The following is a 24,042-nucleotide window of genomic DNA, read 5'->3' as shown; positions in this document are numbered from 1 at the left end:
GGCACGGGCAGTAGAGAGATCCTTAGGACCTTGGGGCCACATGGAGGAGTCATAGCTGGCTCTAGGGGCTGCCCCAATCCCATCTGAGTCTGCCATAACCTGGGGCTGGGGGAGCCTCTCTCCACTGAGCCAGGGAAGCTGAGGCCCAGAGGATGTATATGGCTCCCACAGAACCTGGTCAGCCTAACACAGGCCAGTCTGCTGCTGCTCCATCCTGTCCCAGGAAAGGGGGTCCCCAAAAGTAGACCTCCATGAGCTGCTTCCTGTTCTCTCTCCGCCCAGGTGGTAAAGCCACTGGCCCAGCCTCCCAGCAGGAGGTGGCAGGCAGCAGTTTGGGTCTGTACCCCACTGGCTTCAGGCCCCTGCTCTGGCCACCATGACCACTTGGGGCATGAGGCCAGGGTGGCTTAAAGCTGTGCCTCCTCACTGTCCAGCCCCCTTGGATTTCTGCCCGACCCTGAGACAATGCAGGGGCTTTGCAGGATGCCCTAGGAGGGGTCCAGGAGGTTGCCCAGGCTGAGGGAGGGGCTGCATCCCAGCTGGAACACCCCACTCTTCCCCCAGATGCCTGGAAGCCCTCAGTCTCACTTATCTGCACAATGCCCAGTTCTCAGGCATGGGCAGGGAAGAGGCTCCATGGGGGTTGGGACTGCAACCCAGCCAACACTTTGACTGTAGCCTCCTGAGACCCAGCTAGAATGTGCTGGATTTCTGACCCCTGGAAATTAGGAGATAATACATATGCATTATCTTAAGCCTCCAAGATTGTGGTCCTTTGTTATGTAGCAATGGCTGACTGTTACAAAGGTGTTCATCTAGTGTGGTTTAAAAAATCCTAAACTTGAAACAACATACATGTCCAGTTAAAAAAAATTGTTTACCATCTATGGTCAGTTGATTTCTGACAAGGGTGCTAAGTCCATCCAGTAGGGAAAGAATAGTCTCCAATGAATGGTGCTGAGATGACTGCATCTCCACATGCAAAAGAATGAAGTTGTACTCCTAGCTACCTGCACCCAGTGCCGTCGAGTCGATCCCAACTCATAGCGACCCTATAGGACAGAGTAGAACTGCCCCATAGAGTTTCCGAGGAGCACCTGCCGGATTTGAACTGCCGACCTCCTATCTTACACCATATGCAAAAATTAAAATAGATCACAGACGTAAATGTAAAAACTAAAACCATAAAACCGTCAGAACAAAACATAGTAAAGCTTTGAGACCTAGATTTCAACAATGAATTCTTAGACTTGACACCAAAAGCACAAGTAACAAAAGACAAAATAGGTAAATTGGGCTTCATCAGAAATTATTGTTGCATATCAAAGGACTTTATCGACAAAGCAAAAAGACAGTCTACAGAATGGAAGAAAGTATTTGGGAACCAAATACCTGATAGCACCACCCATCTATCGGTTTGTGGACTGTGGTGGCTTGCATGTTGCTGTGATGCTGGAAGCTATGCCACCAGTATTTTAGATACCAGCAGGGTCACCCATGGTGGGCAGGTTTCAGAGATTTTAGCAGAGCCTCCAGACTAAGATGGACTAGGAAGGAAGGTCTAGTGATCTACTTCTGAAAATTAGCCAATGAAAACTAAGGATCAGAACAGAACATTGTCTGACTTGCTTGGTTTGGACACTTCAGTAGGAAGGATTGCTGAAAGACGACATTATGTTTGGTGAAGTAGGGGGCCATCGAGAGAGACCCTTTGGGAGATGGATTAACACAGTTGTGCAACGATGGACTCGAATGTGCCAGGCAACAATTTGTTCTGTTGTACATAGGGTCACCATGAGTTGGAGTCAACTCAACAGCAGCTATCCATCCATCCATGCAGCCTTCCATCTGCCCTTAAACCATCTATTCATCCATCAGCTGTATCTATCTATCAATCTATCTACCTAATAAGGGTTTAATACCCAGAATATATAAAGAACCCTTACAACTCAACAACAGAGAGACAGCTCACTCAAAAAATGGGTAAAGGACTTTATTTCACCAAAGAAGATATACAAATGGCCGAGAAGCACATGAAAAGATGCTCAAAGTCATCAGTCATTTAAAAAAACCCATCGCTGCAGAGTTGGTTCTGACTCATAGCGACCCCATAGGGTTTCCAAGGAGCGGCTGATGGATTTGAACCGCTGATCTTTCACTTAGCAGCCGAGTGCTTAAACATTGTGCCACCAGGGCTCCTTTTCATCAGTCACTGTTGCTCTTGTTAGGTGCTGTCGAGTTGGTTCTGATTTAGGGACCCCATATACAACAGAATGAAATACTGCCCAGCCCTTTACTATCCTCACAATCGTTATGCTTAGCCCATCATATCAATCCATCTCGTCGAAGGTCTTCCTCTTTTTCGCTGACCCTCTACTTTACCAAGCATGATGTCATTCTCCAGGGACTGGTCCCTCCTGATAACGTGTCCGAAGTACATGAGGTGTAAAGGAGCTCTGGTGGCACAGAGGTTAAAATGATTGGCTGGTAACCAAAGTATGTGAGATGAAGCCTGGCCATCCTTGCTTCTAAGGAGCATTCTGGCTGTACTTCTTCCAAGACAAATTTGTTCGTCCTTCTGGCAGTCCATGGTATAGTCAATATTCTTCATCAACACCATAATTCAAAGGCATCAATTCTTCGGTCTTCCTTATTCATTGTCCAGCTTTCACATGCACATGAGGCAATTGAAAATACCATGGCTTGGGTCAGGCGCACCTTAGTCCTTAAAATGACATCTTTGCTTTTTAACACTTCGAAGAGGTCTTTTGCAGCAGATTTGCCCAAAGCAGTGCTACATCAGACAAAGGTCCACTGCTGTCCATAAGGCTTTCATTGGCCAGTTTTCTCAGAAGTAGACCACTAGGTCCTTCTTCGTAGTCTGTCTTAGTCTGGAAGCTCTTCTGAAACCTGTCCACCATGGGTGACACTGTTGCTATTTGAAATACTGGTGGCATAACTTCCAGTATCACAGCAACATGCAAGCCACCAAAGTATGACAAACTGACAGACCAGTGCTGGCATCAGTCATTAAAAAAAAAAAAAAGGGAGCTGCAAATCAGAACCACAATGAGGCTGCTTCACCCTACTAGTCATGATGATGTCATTTGCCATTGACTGAGGGCCAGGCTCTGAAGAGCTGTTACTTATCCCCATTTTATGGATGAGCAAACTGAGACCCAGAAAGGACAAGACATGGCCAAAGCCACACAGGGCAAGTGGCAGGACAAGGTCACTGCTCCCATCTTAGAATGAGAACTCTATAGTATGTGTGGAGGTGCCACTCCAAGGTGATTAACTGGTTTCCCATTCCTTGGATGGCCTAGCTCTGAGAGACTTTGGAAGAGTGCGCCAATGCCGGCTGAGTCTTCTATTATTGCTCTGGGAAATTCAGTGTAAAATGGAGAACTGCTCATTACCAAGCTGCCCCCTGAATGGTTTCAGTGTTCCCAATTCCTTGAACCTCTCCAAACCTGTCTCCTCCTCTGGCACATGGGTCCAAAGCACCGTATCCATCCCAAGTGGTGGTCGTGGATGCCATTCGCTCAACACAGAGCCTGGTTGGTCGTATGTGCAGGTTGAGGGTTATTATGACTATTGTCTATTTCCCAGGTAAATCCACAGAGACTCAGAGAGGGGTGGTGCCTTTCCTAAGGTCAAGCCTGTAAAAACCAAACCCACTGCTATTGAGTCAGTTCCAACTCATAGCAACCCTACAGGACAGAGTAGAACTGCCCCATAGGGTTTCCAAAGCTGTAAATCTTTACCGAAGCAGACTGCTAGGTCTTTCTCCTGTAGAACAGCTGGTGGGTTCAAACTGCAGACCTTTAAGTTAGCAACCAAGCACTAAACTAAACCACTGTGCCACTAGGGCTCCTAAGGTCATGCAAGGAGCCACAAAGCCTGCTCCTCCTACCTTCTCCTCCACTCAGCAGCCAGGCTGCTGGCACCCTGCCCTTCCTCTCCCCTGACGACTCCTGTGCCCCGCTTCCCCCACTTCTGCCCACCTGAGACCCTCCAGGACAGCGCAGCCCCACCTGCTCCAGTATTGACCTGGCCCAGCTTCCTGGATAAACAGCTGGGCAGGGACTGAGGAGACAGTCGAGACGGTCATTGTGTCTGGACATGCATAGGCATCTACCTCTAGGATCAGCTGATCTGGCCGGAGGATCCCAGAGCCTTGGCCCTGGGCTCAGACAGGTTGGAGTTCTAGTCTCTACAGCAAAATGTGTGACTCTGAGCTGGTTCCCTGAGCCTTAGTCTCCTTGTCCACAAAATGGGGTGATTTGTGAGGATTAAACAAGATCATTTATTCACTTACCTGCATTCATCCCACCCATCCCATACCTGGCCCTGTGTTGGGAGCATTCTATGGGGAACAGAGGATGGTGGGTAATCAGCCCAAAATACTAGAGTTTGAATCCCAACCAGCTGCTCACCAGTGGGGTTGCCTCAGACGGGCAATCTCTCCCCTGAGACTAGTTTCTCCTTATGTAAATGGGATATTCATGACAGGTACAGGAAAAGTGCGTCACAAGGAATCAAGCATTGACTCCACTCGGTCAGCAGTTGAAACTTGGTGGGGCCGCCATGTCTCCATCTGTAAAATGGGGGCAGTTGTGCCAGCCTGGTGGTAAAACTAATGAGACAGAAGAAGGTCCCTAAACTTTGTCTTTCATCCTTTAGCCACCCGCCCCCCCAATTAGATTAAAGCAACAAGGAAAACAACTGAAGACCTGAGAGCCCAGAAGGTGTTCACTGTGTGGCAGGGCCTCTCTCCAGCATCAGTTTCCCAATCTGTAAAAGGGGGCATTGATAAAGCGCTGCAGCTGCTGTGGAAAAGTCAGGCAGCTCTGCAAAAGGCATGACCCAGCACATACACTCCTAGACATAAGCCTAAGAGAAGTGAAAACTTGTGTATGAGTGTTCATAGCAGCACTATATGCAATAGCCAAAAAGTGGAAACAACCCAAGCATCCCTCAGTGGTTGAATGGATAATGGAGTATTATTCAGCCATAAAAAGGAGTGAAGTTCTGATACATACTACAATGCGGATGAATCTTGAAGACATTATGCTCAGTGACAGAGGCCAGATGAAAAGGACCACATAGTGTTTGATTCCATTTATAAGAATCAGACTCATAGCGACCCCATAGGAAAGAATAGAACTATCCTATACGGTTTCCAAGGCTGTAAATCTTTATGGAAGCAGACTGCCACATCATTCACCTGTGGAGTGGCTGGTGGGTTCGAACTGCCGACCTTTTGGTTAGTAGCCAAGCACGTAGCAGAGCACTTAACCACTGTGCCACCAGGGCTGTATGAGAAATGTCCAGAATACATAAATCCACAGAGACAGAAAGTAGACTGGTGGTTATCTAGGGAATGGGGAAAGGTCCCTGGGTGGTGCAAACAGTTTGTGCTAGACTACTAACCTAAGAGTTGGCACTTCAAACTCACCGGCAGCACCAATGGAGAAAGGCCTGGCAATCTGCTGCAGTAAAGATTACAATCAAGAAAACTAGGGAGCAGTTGTACTCTGACAGATTGGGTCATCATGGGTCGGAGTGGACTTAACAAGGGCAATGGGTTTAGTGAGTGAGTGTAGGAAGGAGTGGAGAGTTATTGCTTGCTTAATGGGTACAGGGTTTCCTTTTGGGGGGATGAAAATGCTGTAGAACTGATAGTGGTGATGGTTGTACAACTTTGTGAATATAATAAAAACCTTTATACACTTTAAAGGGTGAATTTTATGGTACATGAATTATCTCTCAATAAAGGTGTTATTAAAAATAAGCAAGCAAACAAAAACCATTATGTTCATTTGTGAAGGAAGCCAGTCACAAAAGGACAATATTGTATGATTCCATTTATATGGTTTAAATCCACAGAGACAGAAAGTAGATTCGGGGTTTGCTAGGGGCTGGGGGAAGAGGGGGATGGGATTAATTAAATGGGAGAAGGGGGTCTTTTTGTGGGGAAGAAAATGTTCTGAAAGTGATTATGGTAAAGTTGTAGTAAAGTTACAAAAATTCATTGGATCGTGCACCTGAGACAGTAAGTGTGAGGATATGTAAAACTATAAAGTTGTTTATAAAAATACAGGTAAATTGGACTTCACCGTCGCTCAGGGACCGTGGGGCTGTAGAATTTTTTTCTATGCAAAATGCTTTCCTAACGTGGAAGAAGTTCACGGCGTTGGCTTCAGCAGCCTCCGCGGGGAAATGCCCCACGGCCACCTTAAGGGAAGTACGAGCGTCCCAACCCAGCGTCCCACGCGGACGTTTGCATAACCACGCCCACCCACCAGGTTTGCCGCTGACCCCGCCCCCCACGTGCGGCGCGCAGGCCACACCCCCCTCCGTGTCTTCTCAGCGACGCCCAAACGAAGTCAATGACGAACGGCGGAAGGGACCTCATAAATAATGAAACACGGCAACGGCAAGTGGGCAGGGCCTTGGCGCGCCCGGCTGAGTCAGCGACACGAATAATTGATAGAGAAGCGCGGTCCGGAGGGCGGTGCGTGTTTCGAGGCGGAGTCCGAGGCCGAGCCGAGCGCCTTGAAAGGCGGGGCCAATCGTGACTTCATGAATATGCAGCACGTCGGGACCGGACAGTGGGCGCAGGGGGCGTGACTCTCCGCGTTTTATGAATAATGCAGCACGTCAGCGGGCGGCGGGCGGGGCGTGGGCGCGCGTAGGCGCTGGAGCCGGGACGGGGGGCGGGGGAGCGATGGTCGCAAGATGGCGGCGCTGAAGGAGGCTCGGAGCTACGGGCTGTCGTGCGGACGGCTGGGCGACGGCAGCCGGGTGTCCGTGTTCCACGTGAAGCTCACCGACAGCGCCCTGAGGGCCTTCGAGAGCTACCGCGCCAGCCAGGTGAGCAGCGGCGCGGCGGCGGGGCGCGAGGGCTGCGGGGCCTGGCCTGGGACTGCGGGGCCGGGGGGCGCGGGGCCGGCGCGGCCTTCCAGGGCACCGGGGGGCGGCGAAGAGCACGGCCTCGCGCGCCCGGCCGAGGGGCATCTGGAGGCTTCCGGGAGTCCTGCCTTCGCTTTCCCGGCGCTTGGGCAGAGCCGGGTTTGTGCACCTGGCGGGGGGCACCCGGGACTTTTCCGCCTGGGTGTTCGGAAGGGTGGTGGGTAGTGGGGTTCCTCCCCTTCTGGGGTCAGCTCTTCCGTCGGAGTCTCTGGCCAGGTGGCTAGGGGGTCCCCGTCGTCGGGGCACCTGTGAGGGCCTCCTTGGGATTTTCCCCTCCGGATCTCAGAGCTAGTGGGTGGGCAGGTGGGCGGGGAGGCTTCATCTGTTCCTGGGTTCCGCCTTCAAGGCTGTCAGTGAGGCCCCCGAGTCGGGGTCGTTCTTAATTCTCAGGAAGGGGAGTTTGGGGAGAAACTGACAGATCGTCCATAACCCCCACCCCCTCCAGATGACCCTACCCGACTTGACACCTTTGGGTGTGTGAGTGTAGGGGGAAACTGCTGCTTCTCTTTGGACATATGAGGGGGTCTCTCGTTGTGGGCGGGGGACCCTGATTGGTGGGCACCTGGGTGGAAGCTCTGGCTACCACACCTGGTGGCCGCGGACCCTTGAGCTTCTCTGGAGCTTATTTGGGCCCATCAGGGGAAGTTTGAGGCGTTTCGGTTCTGCCACCTATAGTGGGGCAGTGGTAGAGGTGTCTACTGTGTCCTGTCTCCAGGCCCGTCTCGGGCACATCTGGGGCCTCAGTCAGAACCGGGTGCCCTGTTTCTGTGTGTGTCATGGCGCCCTCCCTCACTGCAGGGACCTGAGTTGCAGGTGTCCAATGGACAGGTCCTGGGAGGAAGTGGTTTTCAGTGCTTTGCCTTCGTATGTAGAAAGTGAGGTCTTTAGGGTGATAAGGTGGCGGGATGGGGGGCATCCAACCTCGGGGAGGCCCAGCTCCCTGTGTGTGTTTGTGTCTTTGGGGTGAGGGGGGGGCCGTGGGCGCGAGAGGAGAGACTAACTAGGAAGGAATGTGGTGTTCTTCCTGCCCTGGACTCGCTCGGCACTATGAGCCAAGCCGGGAATTTCTTCCCCTTTTGGTTCCCGTCACACTCTGGGAGCCGAATCTTCCAGGCACTTCTTCCTTCTTCTCTGGGCAACTTCCTTCCCAGCTCAGTGCCTCAGTTTTCCCCTTTGTCAAGCAAAGATCTGAGCTTGGTTTGGAAGGGCCACTTCTCATCATGTCCAAAAGATTCCCCAAAACGAGGCAGGGGTGCCCCGACAGGTGAGAAGGTGGCCTGAACCAAAACCTCCTACCTGGTGGAATTTGGGCCATGGGTAGGCTTAACTGGTGATCCAGGTGTGACCTGAGGGAAGGAAGGTGACTTTCCTAGAAGCATCTGGGGGAGAGCCCATGAGTCACAAGAACAAGGCGGATGTGGGCCTTGGTCACCCCGAGTTACAACCCTTGCCTGCCCTGGTTGCTGAAAGCCTAGCCTGGCGTCTACCTCCTGCCCGTCATGCTGCTATTTTTAATTTTGGGTGTGGGTGACATCCCATGCCAATCCGGGTCTTCCTCCCATGAGGGTGAAGGTAATTGCAGATGGTCAGGCTTTCCCAGCATGGCCTGGGAGTGGAGGGCTCACTGGCCAGTGCTCTGGGCTATATTACATTTTGGGGTGATCCACACTCTTTGTTTTTCTCCAAAGCTGGTAGGGAATTTAATCTGCTCAGCAATTTTTGGGTTTCTTCTTCCTCCTTGGGCAGTGTGGTGGGTGGAGTGCAGATCAGGGCAGCATGATCTCCCAGGGGTTTTGGGTGGTGGGTTTGGAAGGCAACTTGGAGAACTTGTTTGTGTAATCAGAGACTCTCATTGGCTCCTGACAAAGCCTCATGGTGTATGGTCTGTCAGCAGCCATCCGACCAGAGTCTTCTGTTGTTGAGCCTTGTGGTTATGTGGTTCGCCAATAGGAACTCGTGGAGAGGATTTTTGTGTTTTTTAACTGGGACGAGGCTTTTACAAACGCAGGTGTGTCAGGTCACAGGCGGGAACATCCTGCAGAACACTCCCTGTGCCTCCAGGAGCTGTAGGAGCAACCAGGGTACAGGCCCCACCGTCTGTTTCCCCAGAGGGGTCTGGAGTCAGAGCTGCCCCTGTGCAGACCTGGTGACGAGGTGGAACGGCCCAGAAGGTCAGAGTATGCCCACACATTCAGCTGCTCACTGCCCAGTCTTTGACTCTGGGCAGCCCTTCTTTAATGTCAATACTTAGTGAGTTCCAAGGCAGCTACTCCTGCTGTGGATCTCCCTTCTTATGTGGAGGGGTGACTTCCGGGAGAGAAGAGAGGAAGTTCTGATGTCACTCATCCTTCCAGGACGATGTGATGCCATTCTTTTGTAGTGGTCCCTGACCACACTGTAGGAAGTGGTTCTGTTCAATGTACCTGCCTCTCCTACGTGGGTGGGATCTCTTTGCTGGAGCTCTGGCAGAGCTCAGCTGACAGGTGACTTCTCCTCTCTGGATTGCAAGCTCTTTGGCAGGAAGTAGCTCGTCATTGTTCAGGAAACCTTGAGGGCCTGGATAGGAGCATCAAAGCCTGGGGTTTGGAGACCTACCTGGGTTTGGACTTTGGCTGTACCTGTGTGAGGCTTTGAGCGAATGCCTGACCTGTCTGATTCTGGATCCTTCTCAGGGCTGTGAGGGCCCCAGTGACTGATTTCTCTGATTCTGATCCTTCCTCTCAGGGCTCTGAGGGTCCTAGTGACTGACCTCTCTGATTCTGGATCCTTCCCCTCAGGGCTGTGAGGGTCTCAGTGCCCAACCCTCCTGGAGTTCCAAATCCTCCTTCTCTTCAAGACTGTGAGAGTTCCAGTGCCTGACTCCCTCAGATTCTGGATCCTTCTCCTCACAGCTATGAGCATCCCAGTGCCTGACCCCCTCAGATTCTGGATCCTTCTCCTCACAGCTATGAGGGTCCCAGTGCTTGACCCCCTCATATTCTGGATCCTTCTTCTCATAGCTATGAGGGTCCCAGTGCCTGACTCCCTCAGATTCTGGATCCTTCTCCTCACAGCTATGAGGGTCCCAGTGCCTGACTCCCTCAGATTGTGGATCCTTCTCACAGCTATGAGGATCCCAGTGCCTGACCCACACTGAGTTCCAGCTCCTTCTCCTCAGGGCTGTGAGGGTCCCAGTGACAGACCCTTTGGATTCCGGATCCTTCTTCTCAGGATTATGAGGGTCCTAGTACCCGACCCCTCTGATTCCAGATCCTTCTCCTCAGGGCTGTGAGGGTCCCAGTGACCGGTCCTCCCTGGGTTCTAAATTCTTCTCCTAAGGGTTGTAGGGCCTTGTTAGAGTGTGTGTAGTCCTGGCCCCTCTTGGGCTCTCAGCTCCCAGAGACAGCTCCTGCTGTAGGCCCCCCGGCAGCAGTGCCGTTCCTTGCAATGAAGTTTGCATGGAGCCTACAGACTTTGGGAGTTCCAGCAGGTGACCAGACTGGCCTGTGTCACAGGCTGACTGTGTAAGGCAAGAGCCGGGCGTGTCCAGGCAGCAGGTCCATCAACAGGAAAACCTCGACTGTGGGCCTTATCAGTAAGGAAATTAAATTGGGCGCCCTGTGGGGGCCGGGTTGTGGGGTCCCTCCCATGAGGTGCAAGTTGTGGAGCTGGTAAGAGGGCAGAGGGTACGGACAGGGGCATTCTGGGGCGTGGCAGACAGAACAGGTAGGGGTATGGGTGGGAGGCCCCATAAGTGTCCTTATGTCCGCGTGGGCAATGGAGGCTGCTTGCCAGCTGATGCGTGGGTGGCGTGGGGACATCACCTGGCCACTGGCTGGAGGAGCCTTAATTTAGCTAATTCCTCTCCCACAGTACGGACTCCAGCCCTTCCTCCCAGGTGGCTCAGCCAGAGCAGGGCTGCTTCTTGCAGCTTCTCCTGCAGTGTGGGTGTGGCCCCTAGGAGTCCTCAGAGGGTGCCTGTCACCTTCCTGACGGCCTGGTGGGGAAAGCTGTTACTCTGGGGATGTGGAGGCTCGGAGGGGCAGCAGCACCTGCCCAGGCCGCTTGAGCACCTGAGCTGATGTCTTGTTTTGGGGGTTGGGAGGGAAGTTGAGCCACAGGGGACACAACCACGGAAGGGAGTCGCACATGGCCTTGTGCCCTGGGCCTGTGTGCACAGGACGTAGTTGGGTGATGAGGATGCCAGTGCATCCTTACTATGCACCCCCCCTCCCCGGTACTTTCTCTTGTCCCCATGGTGGCCCTGGGGCGTGGTGCCCCCCCAACAGTGGGAGAAGGCAGAGTCACGGGGAGTGACTCCAGGCTGGGCAGGGGGCATGGACTCAGCACAGGAGGGGATAGAGCAGGGCTGGGCATTCAGGTTAGGTTTGCCTGTGTTTCAAGGTGGGCCTTGTGGGTTCTGGGTGGTAGGAATTCCTCCCAGCACAGTCCTCTGGGTGCCAGATGAGGCCAGCATCCCCGAGGCTGGTTTAATAAATGGGTCTGGGGACGTGGGGGTGTGAGAGACTGGGTGCTGCCCTGGCCACCATGACCTGTGACCCCTGGCTCTCCTTCTGGCATTGCTGCTGCTGCCAGCCATAATTGTATATAAACAGCAGGCACTCACGGAAGCCCTCGTCCTGACTCATCAGGAAGGCCAGAGTTCACCCCAGAGCCAGTTTGACATCATGTTGGATTGTGACATCGCCAGGGGACCTCAGAGGAGCCAGCCAACTGGAAAACAGTTGCTGCTCCAGGACGTGGCTACAGGGGCCTTGGGGGTGGGGACAGCCTGTGTTCAGCTTCCGTGTCTTCCTGTTTATGGGCCTGTCCCCCTGCGTTACGCCTTTATGGCTTAAGCTATCATCTCTCCTTCCACGGTCTGTGTCTTAAAGGACTAGGGGTGTCTGTAATGTCTTTAGTCAGCTACAGAGCCCAAAGGGGTGTAGGCCCCCACACAACCTCACTTTGTCACTTGGTCTAAAGAACCAGTCACCAAATGAACATTTCTGAGGGGACACTGTTTCACCAAGTCAAGTGTCCACTGGACCTTCCGCCTTCCGGCAGAGTGGGCACTCTGGAACCTGTGCTAATTATATCTGCCACCGGCCCCACCAGCCATGGGGATACGTAGCTCCCTTGGGTCATGCAGGTCATGGGGACACGCAGCTTCCTGGGTCACATGGGCACAGACGCCTGCCTATGATGGTGGAAAGGGACTGGACTCGCGGAGAGCAACTGCTCCTCACTCCCGAAGCATGAGCTCACTACAGGGCATCCAGATTCTGGAGAAGGAGCCCTCCGCTCGCATTGCTGCCGGGGAGTCACGTAGATACCTCTGCCCCTTGGTTCGGTGTCTGGGTGGTTGGCCTGTTTGTTTTCAACGTGGTGTGGCACCTGCCTTCTTCCCTTTTTTTTTTCCCCAATTGTCACCTTTGTTTTTCAGTGATTGTGTCTTCCTCACCAAGCTCACCCCAGCAGGTCACTGTTCTGGCGCGTCCTTGTGCTGCAGGCACTGGGCTAGTCCTGGCTTCTGGGTGTGGTGAAGCTGCGTCTGCTGCAGGCCGGCTCGCTGCCCTGCTGGGGCCCTGCAGGGCTGCTTGAATGGGGGTTGAAGTGGGACTGAGGCAGGGTGTGGAGGCAAAGTGCAGGGGCCTCAGGCAGAGGCTGGCCTGGGCCCGGGCCTGAGGTGGGGAGTGGGTGGCTGCGCAGCTGTTGCTGGCAAGTGGGGTGTGAGGTAGTAGGTGCCAAAGCTGCGAGCTTGTGTGGAGGCTGGCAGGCTATGGACAAGGGTTCAGGGGTGAGGGAGGGGCTGCACAGGAGCAGTGCCAGGTGGGCCAGGGCACAGAGGTGGAGGTGCTGGGGAAGTTACCAGTGCCATCAGAGGATATAGTGTCTCCAGTCTTCTCTTATTATGGCCATGAGACAGGCATGCATCACACGCTGGCCGTGTGCATGGAGCCGTGCTGTGCACGGGAACAGTAGGGATCATGCCAAGGAGTGGCTCAGCCAGAAGGGAGGTTGCCAGTGCTAGACTGTGCTGACTGGAGACCCACCCGCAGGCTCATGGTGGGGTGCATCCTTGTCGTCGCCGTCATCATCATCATCATCATCATCATCATCGTGGTGGTGGAGGGCAAGGAGGAAGCTGTCGTATGTCTGGGTTGTGCCCCAGGCCCTGTGACAAGGTTGTCAGGAGGCTCAAGCAAGTGTCCTCAGGTGTACTCTGAAGGCAAGTCTGCACAGACGGGGCCACCCTGGAGGCCAGGAGCCCTTCCCTCCCGACTGGATGTGTTCTTTGCACAGTGACAGATGCACGCCAGGCTTCCCCAGTGTGCTGGTGGCAAGTTCTGGGCAGCTGGTGCTCCAACAAAAGCCCTGGACCGTGCTGGGGTGAGGGGCTTAAGGACTGGCTGGACATCTGCCCTGAATTCCTCTTGGTGGGCAGTAGGCAGCAGTACTTGTTACCGAGCAGGGAACATCATGACGGGGGCCTTGTGGTCATCCTGGCTGTCCCCAGCAGTGATCACATCCTTGGACCGAGACTTTGGGAACGAGGGACAAGTGTGGCCCTCAGGGCCACAGCCCGCCCTCCCTCGGTGCCTGCCTGAGTGCCCTCTACCTGTTCCACACAGGCATCCTGATGAAGAGCTCCTTGCCGATTCTCAGTTTCACTGAACACAGCCCCTGCTATGCAAGCTTTGGCCCCCTGTCAGTGGCTCCAGCTTCTTTTGCTGCGGTTCCACTTTGGGCTTGTCCTACAACTACTTTCAGTTTGGCAAGCTACCTCGGGAAATGCACCCTCAGCATTTAGAGTTCCCTTCCCTGCCTCTCTGTTAGGTTTATTCTTTTAAATAAAGAAACAGATTTCCTCCGTTTCTTCAGTGATTCCACATGGGAAGCCCAGCACAGTGGGAGAGGCTTGGCTGTGATTCGACAAGCTACGGTGGGTCTGGGGGCCATGCTGAGTCCCTGGGCCTGCAGGATCTGGGGGTAAGGGGCCACTCCGCAGGTACATGAGGCAGGGTGCTCAGCCAAGCTCACTCTCCCCATCAGGCGTTTGTTGGTCTGGGCTGGGATTCGGGAGTGAGAGCAGCCTCAAGAGTCTGACCCTGTCCATTGGAGACTCGAGGGTGCAGGTGGCCCCTCCAGTGTGTAGCCTGGGCTAGGGGTCCCTGCCGAATGGGAAGGAAAGGAGGGACGGCCGATGTGTGTGTCTGTGTGCCTGTCTTCTCTGTGTGTATGTATATCCGTCTCTGTGTATCTGTCTGTCTGTCTTTTGCATTGCCCCTGTGCAGGTCCTGTGCTTGGGCCAGGAGCACAAAGTACCCAGGCCTGCACCTCCTTTGGGTTCCTCAGTCCAAGGTAGACTGATCTGAGGTGGCGGGGTTGGGGGGGAGTGTGTCGTACAGGCCAGGGTGGAGTCTGAGGGGAGGCCACGTAGGCAGGTGGGAGTTGGTGACCAGGACCCAGGGGTCTGGGGTGGCTTCATCTTTTCCCACTTGCCTAAGGAAGGTAAGCTGATCCTGTGGTTCTTTCCCCCATTTTTTAAATTTTAACTTTTTTATGATAAAATATATTTACACAAAATTCCCCATTTTAACCATTTTTCAGTGTGTAATTCAGCAATGTTAATTACATTCACTCTCTTGGGCAACCATCACCACTATCCATTTCCAAATTTTCCTGTCTCCCAAACAGAAACTCATTGTTCCGTAAACAATGACTCTCCATTCCTCCCCCCCAGCCCCTGGTAACCATTAAATAACTTTGGTCTGTATGTATTTGCCCATTGCAGATATTTCATATAAATGGAGCCGTACAATTTGTGGCCTTTTGTCACTGACTTATTTCACTGAGCGTAACGTTTTAAGGTTCATCCGTGTTGTAGCATGTATCAGGGCTTCATTCCTTTTTATGGTTGAATAGCGTTCCCTCGTATGTGTGGATCACGTTATATTGGTGGACACTTGGGTCGTTTCCACCTTTCGGCTGTTGTGAAAAGTGCCGCAGGTTTCTGTTTGCGTTCCTGCTCTCAATTCTTCCAGGTATATGCCTAGGAGGGGAATTGCTGGGTAGTAAGGTAATTGTTTAAGTTTTTGAGGAACCACCACACTCTTTTCTGCAGTGACTGCACCACTTCATATTCCCACCAGCCTTGAATGAGGTTCCAGTTTCCATTTCGCCACGTCCCCACCAACACTTGGCATTGTTCATTTTCCTCAGAATAGCCATCCTAGGGGGAGTGAAGTGGTTCCCCTTTTTTAAGACAAATTTTTAGGGGAAGTTCCACTTCCTGATGTGACCCTGTGACCCTCACCCCCCCGCCCAACATGGACTCACTGGATGTTCCCAGTGGAGGACTACAGTGTGAGGGAGCCCCTCGCTAATCTCTGGGGTGGCGATGCTGGGTTGGCTGTGCCCCTGCCCACAGCCACTCCAGGATCATGTCCCCAGACCCTGGCCGGAAGCCCGTGCCATGCCCTTCCTAGCAGGTCAGTGTCAGAGCTGCTGGGGCCACTGTACTTGCCTATGAGGAAGCCGAGGCCCATACACTCTGCCCAGGGCCACTGCTGAGCCTGCCAGCCTGACCCCGGCCTCCTGCAGGTTCCCCCCAAAGTCAATGAGCAGGACCTGATGAGCCCAGCAGAGCGGTCCTCTGCCTGTCAGCCTTCGAGTCTGAAACGAGCCAGTGAAAGATCTGGCTCTCCATCCGCTGTGTTGCAATACAGCTTCTACCTGTTGATGCGTCGTCTGTGGCAGCTTTTGCTGCCGTTGGGTCATCGTGACAGACACAGTCCAGGCTGCAAAGCCGAAAATATTTACCTTTGCCGAAAGTGTTTTTGCCCCTGGGTTGGGGCAGGTCATGTATGTAGCCTGACCCTTGGTCTGAAAGGAGTGGACTGGGCTGTGTCCTTTGACCTGACCTCTGGTATGGAAGTGGGCTGGGGTGGTCATGCGACCTGACCCAGGACTAGAATGATGGACAAGGCAGGTCACATGAGCTGACCCCTGTGACCTAACCAATGGTCTAAAAGGGTGGCTGGAGCAGGTCACATGACCTGACTTCTGGTCTAGAAGGTTGGACAGGGTCATGTGTCTCCAAGAACCCAGCGGCTCTCTGCATGGTGCTCTGTGAGCCTGGCGCTGTGTGTGTCAGCGCTGGTCCAAGACCTCAGGGGTCCTTTTGATCCAGCTATTTGTTGTCGCCATCAGGATGCCCTGGACAATGGTTGGCTGTGGCCACATGGTCAGTGTAGGTGGCACTGAGCCCAAGCCGGGGGGTGTCACTGGGGACTATTACTCAAAGCTGTCCGGCATGTCTGTGTCCTGTGCAAACTTATGTTGCCCCCGCCCTACACTAAGCACCTTGATTTCAGGGCCACCTTTCTATGGGAACCTTTTGGAACTGAGAACTGAGCACAGGTGTATAGGCGGGCAGAGGTCCCCAAGGTGCTGGTAGAGCAGGTAGCTGTGGGCCCTGGGCCCACGTGCTGTCAGGCTGGTGTTGCCCATGGAGGAGGCCACAGCCTTTGAGGAGCAGGCTTTCGGACAGGGCGCACAACCAGGGAATCAATAACTAGCCAGTGGACGGTGGGCTCAGCAGGTATGTTATGCAGAGATGAGGTGGCCAGCGTCTCCTGCTATCTGCTCTATGGAGTACGCTGGCCTGGTGGGGAGGTGGGGGGGGCCTGTAGGGTGGTGGTGCCATCTGCTGGCCAGATCCTCAAGAGAGCTGTGTTACAAGAGGCCCCACTGCTGGGCTACAGTTCCTGTGTCTGCAGACTCGGAGTGCCATTGTTTTGTTGGTACATATTCTCTCGTTTTCCAGAATCAGTGTGACCGTTGAGCAGGTGGGGAGCCGGGTAGGGAGCCTTCAAAGCACAGGAAGTCTAGGAACTCCACCAAAGCAGGCTGCCCGCTGTCGTTGTCCCAGAAGAGACATGACCGTGTAGGTGGTACCACGCTGTGGGGTCAGACTGGCCTCTGGGCACACTGCTCATTGGCTCGGGGCAGCGCCTACGAACTGGTTGACACAACAAGATCCTGGCGGGAGGCATGGCAGGCCCTGCATCCCGAAGACACAGGAGTTATTCAGAGACAAGAGTGGCCAGCGCTGAGCTGTGGGGCTGTGTTTGCGGTGGGTCAGCCAAGGTGAGGGAACAGGTGCTGTGAGGGCAGCCAGCATGGCACACCTCCCAGCCCCCGACCTCCAGCATGCCACCACCCCCAAATCCCCGAGTGCCCAGCAGGCCTGGTGGTCAGAGTGGGGCTTCTGCAGAGGGAGCCCTGGCTGAGGGAGCATCTCATGCCAGTGCACAGAGTGCTCAGGGCAGGGTGGGGTTCCCACCTGCAGACATGCGCAGTTGCCTGCCCAACTGCCTTCGCCAGACACAGCAGCCCCTGTCCGGCCAGGACAGGAAGCAGCTTCCTGGAAATTTCCTAAATGTGACAATGTTGGTAGCAGCCCTCCCACCACCAGGATGGCAGGAACCATGTCATGGATGGGATGGCGAGGATCTGAGTGCTTGCTGGGCCTGCCCTGAGGTGGTCACCTCCACATTGGCTATGGTTTGCACCTTTATGCAGCGAGCGACAACCTTGTCTCAGGTTCCTAAATCTGGTCAAGTGTTTGTAGGCTACTGAGCTCACCATTCGTGGTGTTCTGGAGGGTTCTTTGGAGACCTCTGTCTGGTGTGGGCACAGTCATGGTGCACCTCCATTTATAGCTCCCTGACCATTGTGTGGTAAGAGATATAGGGGTTGGACCAAGACCTGCCTTCCTTGCTGGGCTGCCATGGAGGTGTGTCCTCAGGGCGTCCCCTTTCCATTAGTGGTTTGGCCTTTGAACCTGGGTCAGGTCAGGGCTCCCAGAGCACTGTCTGGATACCTCTGACCAACCCTTGGGTGGGGCTGGGCCCATGGTCTCTACCTGAGGGTACCCAGGCCTGGGAAGTGGGGGGTCTTTGAGAGGCAGGGACCTCAAGCCCCTCCTTGAAGGGTGACTTGGGGCCTCAGGTGCCTGAGGCTGTGTGCAAATGCTTACTGACCAGCTACAGCCAGTGGGTGGTAGAAAGGCCTGGCAGTTGACTAAAAAACTAGCCAGTGCACCCTATGGGTCATAACACAGCATTGTCCAACTCGCTTGTTGTGGACACATCGTAAGGAAGAATCAATCGCTGGAGGAGAGCATCATGTTTGGTGAAGTAGAGGGTCAGCGAGGGTGAAGGCGACGCTCAGGAGATGAATTGGCACCATTGCCACAGTGATGGACTCGAACATGCTGGTGATGATGAGATGAGGCAGGACTGGGTGGTGTTTCATCATGTTGTGCATGGGATTGCCATGAGTTGGAGACAACTCACCAGCAACTCACAACAACTACAGCCAGTAGGTACAAGACGAGGCTGAGGTATGTCCCCCAGGTCGCCCCATTGGCTGCAGTGGCCTGGCCCACCGTGTGGGCAGACGCAGTTCAGGTGTCATACCTGCCAAAGGGGCCTGACGTATACTGCGATGTCTCAGAGCCCCTAGCCCCACACTGTGACCCTCCTGAGACATGGGATCCAGCGAGACAACTGCTGGTGGCGAGCATCCCCTGCAAGCCCCCTGACCATGCACCCCAGGTGTCTCGGTGTCTGGGCATGAGGCTTTCGGATGCACTATGGTGGATGTTTCTGCTGCTTTTGGTCCCCAGGGGATGCCTTCATGTTTGGCAGATAAGTGTGAATGGTATACCCAGGGAGGGGGATGGTGTATCCTGTCCTCATGGCAGTCTTGGTCCCCCTTGACATTAGTGGGAGAAAACATTGACACAGGGGGTGGGTGTCTGTGGTTCTTTCGGGGGGGGCTCTTCCCAGGAGGGGTTCCCTGGTGCTTAACGAACCTGTTCACAGCATGTGCATGGAATGTGCCCCATCCCAACCCAGGATGCCCTGAGTCCTCCTCTTGCCCCTGAAGGAGCCCCACAACCCCTGTGGCCCCCCAGGGAGCCCTGTTCCTGACTCTGAAAGGGGTTTCTTTTTACTTTTGGTCCCTGCATATGATAGGGAAGACTTTGAGCAGTGTGAGGATCATTGCCAAGATGCCACCTTAGTTGTCCGTCTGTTCGTCCCTCCGTGCCCCGTTGGCTGGTCTTTGGGCAGCAATGTCTTGGCTCTGCTGTGTGGGCTGAGCTTTGCCATGGCTCACAGCAGATGAGCTGGGAGGCCCTGTGCCATGCTCTGTGGTGCTGAGCGATGACTGGCCAGTGTCCCTGCTCTGGGACAGGCCCCCGGCCTGAGAATGTAAGGGCCTTGTTGGATGTGGGGCTAAGGTTACTTCCCCTTCTGCCTGATGGAGGGCGAATGTGACAGCGTCAGCTCTGCACAGCAGCATCAGGTGAAACCAGGAAGCGGCCGCAGTCTGTGGGATGTGTAGAGAAATGTAGAAAAGAGAACCATGTCATCGTTGTCACTCAGGATGTGCAAGAGAGCGTAGTGACCTGAGAGTAACCAGATTGTACAGAGCAAATGGAGCAGGCTGTGTGCAGTCGTGTCGTTCCACCCACTCAGGAGCCCCGTGAGACCTACTCAGGTCCCTCCCAGGTCCAGCTCTGTCTCCTCAGCCTTGCCTCCTGGCATCTGGCAGGGACAAGCCACTCGGCCCTCAGAGCCACCCTTGGCCCATCTCATGCCTGAAGCCTGTGCACTGGAGAAGGGATGTTTTCCTGGAACCTGAAGGATGGCAGGGTCCCTGCACAGGTGGGGGCTCCTCCCAAGGAGGTGACAGGTGAAGAGTGTGTGAGCACAGTGCACGGGCGTCAGGGATACCACGGCTTCTGCATGTCGCTGTGAGTACAGCCATCAGCGGCTCCTCGCCTGGAACTCGGACCTGCCAGGTGTGCCCAGCCTGCCCTGTGGACCCTTGCTCAGACAGCTCCTTCCCGTGACCCTGGACCCTGCGCGTGTGCATGTGCTCCTGGTGGGCTTTTCAGTTCTATGTTTGCAGGCCTAGGCACCTTCCCTGAGGTGAGCCCAGGAACAGAAAAGATGGCTGTCTGGCATCCTCAAGAATGTTACATCCACAGGGATCCCCATGTCCCCACTTTTGCCCAGCAGTCTGGGTGACACAGGTCTCCTTCTCCCTGGCCTCTCAGGAGAGTAGGGTTTGGGAAGCCCCAGGTTTGGGGTGTTAGGCATCTTCCCTTGTTGTTTTTGCTGCTGGTGACTGTTCACGTGTTGTGGCTCTTCTCCAGTCCTTTCTGTCCACTGCTGCGTTCCCACCGTGTTCGCGTGAGGGGTCATCCAGAGCACAGTCACCCAGTTGTGCCCCTGCTCCCCACTGGGCTGGGAGTGATGTTGTTTGAGGGTGTAGCTGGCACGCACAGAATCATCTGGTCCGTCCTCATTGCGTAAAACCCCTACCTCTGCTGGGGGCACATCCTTCCTCTGCTCTGTGCTGTGGTCTGAGAGGGGTCTGGGGAAGGCCAGGCCATTGTGGAGCCAGCCACCAGCTCCACTCTGTTGATCAGACAGGTGGGCCTGGCAGCCAACAGCCGTCCGGTGACTTTCTCAAGTGCGATCCACACGCTGAGTTACGTGGTTTTCAGAAGCGTGGAAACCATGTTGTTTGCTGCTTTTGAAGGCCTATGGTCTGCATCATTCTGCCTCAGAAAAACTACATCTTACTTATGAGTTGGGAATCTCTGAATTCTGTGGCAGCCTGGTGGGGGAGGGCGGGCCCTGAGTCCAGCTCCAGGCTGTTTATCACATCATACCCTGCTTCTCTCTGAGGAGGGCTCGTGTTGGGGCATGGGGGCTACAGGTGTGTGGGCCACGATTTGGAGGGATGCCATCCCTACTCAGCCAGCTGGCAGGGACCCATGTAGCTCAGACTCTGGACTCTACAGACATTTTCTCACAAACGAACGCGCTGAGCCTGCTGCTTCCAGGTGAAAACTTGACCTTTGGAAAATCCTGTGTTCGCCATATGGCTGGGTCAGATTGCCAGTGATACCCCTGCCTGTGGCCCCATGGGACGTGGGGTGCTCTGAGACTGCCCTGCATGCACATACTGCCCCTACCCCTGCCGGGTAGCACCATGTTTCCATGGGCCCCAGAGGACCATACCAGCTTTGCGTGCAGTGTGCGTGGCGGGGCTCTTCTCCAAGTGCATCCAACACCAATGGCCGACGTGTGTGGACAGCAGGGAATGTGGCCCGTGCTCCGGCCAGGCCGGGCCTTCCTAGGAGATGGGATGATGGGGGACCTCCCGGGCAGATCCCTGCAAGAGCTCTGTGCCTCGAGAGGCTTGTCCTCCCATCACGGGCAGTGACCCTGTCCATTTGTCCTGCTGCAGCTGAGGGAGCCTCGCCAGCTACTCTCAGCCAAGGGGCCTGGTGTGTGCCTGCCTCTGCCAGACGGGAAGATGGAGCCGTGCCTGGCCAGCATGGTCACTGAGGTGGGAAGTTCCGGCCTCAGGAGGCCCAAGTATCCCAAGCGGAAAGTCCAGGCCTCCGTGCACCCCTATGCTGTGACTGTGCACATACCCCCACACTGTAACTGCCCCCCACGCTGTGCCCGTATCCCCCCACATGCTCACTGTGCACCCACAGGCCCTATCAGAGGCCCTGATTCACTTGGTGCCTCCGGGTCTCCCCAAGGCCCAAAGCAAGAGGAAGGGTCCCATTTCCCTGCTAGGGAGAGGACACAGCATCCGGGGGCTCAAGGCCGACCTGCACATCTGCCTGGTAGCTATGACTATCATGAGGCCACGTGGCATCCTCAGGTACAGGTCCTTGGGGCAGCTCCGGTTAAAGGGAGTGTGGCTCCCCCTCCCACCTGACTTTGGGGTGGACTGTTTCCAGGGAGGGGACACCAGAAGGTCCCAGGGCTAGTGTGCCCAGCAGGGTCCTCTCACATGGCTAGGGCTGCATCTCTCTGGCTCTGTCCACCCTTGGTGCAGACTTCCCTCTCCCAGCCTTTCAGGCTTGCCCGTCCCTCCACTCAGGGCCGCCCCTTGGGTCTTCCTGCACTTCCTGCCCACTAACACATCTTGCATTCTGGCTTGTCCGATGTCTGTCTGGCCTGAGTGTCCATCTGCTGGTGCGATATCCAGCCCTTGGGGTGGCCTGCGTGTCAGTGGACACATGGGGATGTGCGGGGCCCTGCGGGGGAGCAGCCTCGGCCTGGCCAGTCAGAAGAGACCTCACGGGAGTGCACAGGCTGAAGGTCGGGTGTGTGGGGAGCAGGGCTGCCCCACCCTGCCCACAGGGGGCAGGATGGTCAGTGTGGACGGCGCCACAACTCAGCATTCTGGGAGCATCCGTGATCGCGTCCAGAGGAAGCCTGCAGTCAGAGGCCTAGGCAGTGGTCCCGGAGCTTCTGTTTTGGGGAAGAGGGAGAGGAAGTTGGTAAGAATGGCAATTTAGGAGATTTCCGTAAAATGGACTTACTGAGAAAAGAAGGTTGTAGCTACAACACCAAAACCGAGATCCATAAAGAACAAATTGAGAAATTCCACATCATCAAAGTTAAGAATTGCTCTTCAAAGATGCTGTTCAGAGAGTGAAAGACCAGCCACAGTCAGGAGGGAGTCTTGGCAAAGCTCATCTAGTAACGGCCCCCGTGTCCGGGATGTATAAAGAACAGGCAAAACTCCGCAATGTATAGAAAACGGACAATCCAGTTTTTACAGATGGCTGTAACATTTGAACACAAAACTTTGCCAGAGACATGTGATGGCAAATTTGCTGTGAAAAGATGCTCCACACCCTCAGTAATCAGTGACCTGCGTGTGGGAACCACAGTGAGATGCCCCATCTCTCGTTTGGGAGGCCAAGCTGAAAAAATGGACAGAGCCAAGTGGTGATGGGCAAGGGTGGGGAGCAGCTGGAGCCTTCATGTGAAGGCACTCTGGAGTACATTCTGACAGTTTCTTATCAAGCTCTTGTCGTTAGTTACTGTTGAGTCAGCTCTGACTCAAGGCTACCCAGTGCTGTCCAGTTCTGCGCCACCTTCACGATCTTATCAAATCAAACACACAATTGTCCCATGACCCAGCAGTCCCACTCCTGAGTATTTACCCAAAGGACATGACAGTGTATGTCCACGTAACAGCCTGGGTATGGATGTTTCCAGCAGCTTTATTCATTAGTGCCCTAAGCTGGATGCAGCCCATCATCCTTTCGGCACATGATGGACAGATAGCCACGTCCAGACAGCAGGAGCCTGGGTTCCGAAAGCAGTTTGTGATTGGCTGTTAACTAAAACGTTGGAGATTTGATCCCACCCAGCAGCACCACAGAAGAAAGGCTTGGCTATCTGCTTCTGTAAAGATTACAGCTAAGAAAGCCCTATGGGGCAGGTCTACTTTACTTTGTAACACATGGGATCACCAGGAGTCGGGATTGACTCAGTGGCAGTGGATTTGGTTTGGCTTTCTGGGGTGATACTGAACAGTAAAGAGGAATAAACACTGGTCCTCTAGCCAGGGGTATGGGTGACTCTCAGAGGCATGCTAAGAAAATGTGCAGCCAGCTAAATTAGGCCCCAAAGATGGCACATCATAGTCCCTGGAGTCTATGAGTTGGTGGCCTGACATGGGAAAAGGGACTTGATGCATGAAGGGTGTTGTCTCAGTCATCTAGTGCTGCTATAACAGAAATACCACAAGTGGATGGCTTTAACAAAGAGAAATTATTTTCTCACAGTCTAGTAGGGTACAAGTCCAAATTCAGGGCGTCAGCTCCAGGAGAAGGCTCTCTATCTGTTGGCTCTGGAGGAAGGTCCTTCTCGTCAATCTTCCCCTGGACAAGGAACTTCTCTGCGCAGGAACCCTGGGTCCAAAGGACACGCTCTGCTCTCCGTGCTTCTTTCTTGGTGGTATGAGGTCCCCCCTCTCTGTTTACTTCCCTTTTCTTTCATCTCTTGTAAGGTAAAAGGTGGTACAGGCCACACTCCACAGAAACTGCCTTTACATTGGATCAGGGGATGTGACCTTAGTAAGGGTGTTACAATCGCACCCTAATCCTCTTTAATGTAAAATGACAATTAAAAATGGAGGACAACCACACAATAGTGGGAATTGCGGCCTAACCAAGGT

The 24,042-nt window shown here is 54.2% G+C and overlaps 1 protein-coding gene across 1 annotated transcript in view; it reads left to right on the top strand.

Moving 5' to 3' along the window:
• Positions 1-6,722: 6,722 nt before the first annotated feature.
• Positions 6,723-24,042, top strand: part of ELL (elongation factor for RNA polymerase II) — a 40,383-nt gene continuing 23,063 nt past the window's right edge. Inside the window, exon 1 of the mRNA XM_064280995.1 lies at positions 6,723-6,879. Within this exon, the coding sequence (XP_064137065.1) occupies positions 6,745-6,879 (135 nt within the window). The 5' untranslated portion in view covers positions 6,723-6,744. The remainder of the gene's footprint in view (positions 6,880-24,042) is intronic.

The sequence above is a fragment of the Loxodonta africana genome, chromosome 3, assembly GCF_030014295.1.
Source record: "Loxodonta africana isolate mLoxAfr1 chromosome 3, mLoxAfr1.hap2, whole genome shotgun sequence".
Classification (NCBI taxonomy): domain Eukaryota; kingdom Metazoa; phylum Chordata; class Mammalia; order Proboscidea; family Elephantidae; genus Loxodonta; species Loxodonta africana.
Note: the sequence above shows the minus strand (reverse complement) of the source record. Positions and strands in the feature narration are given on the sequence as shown.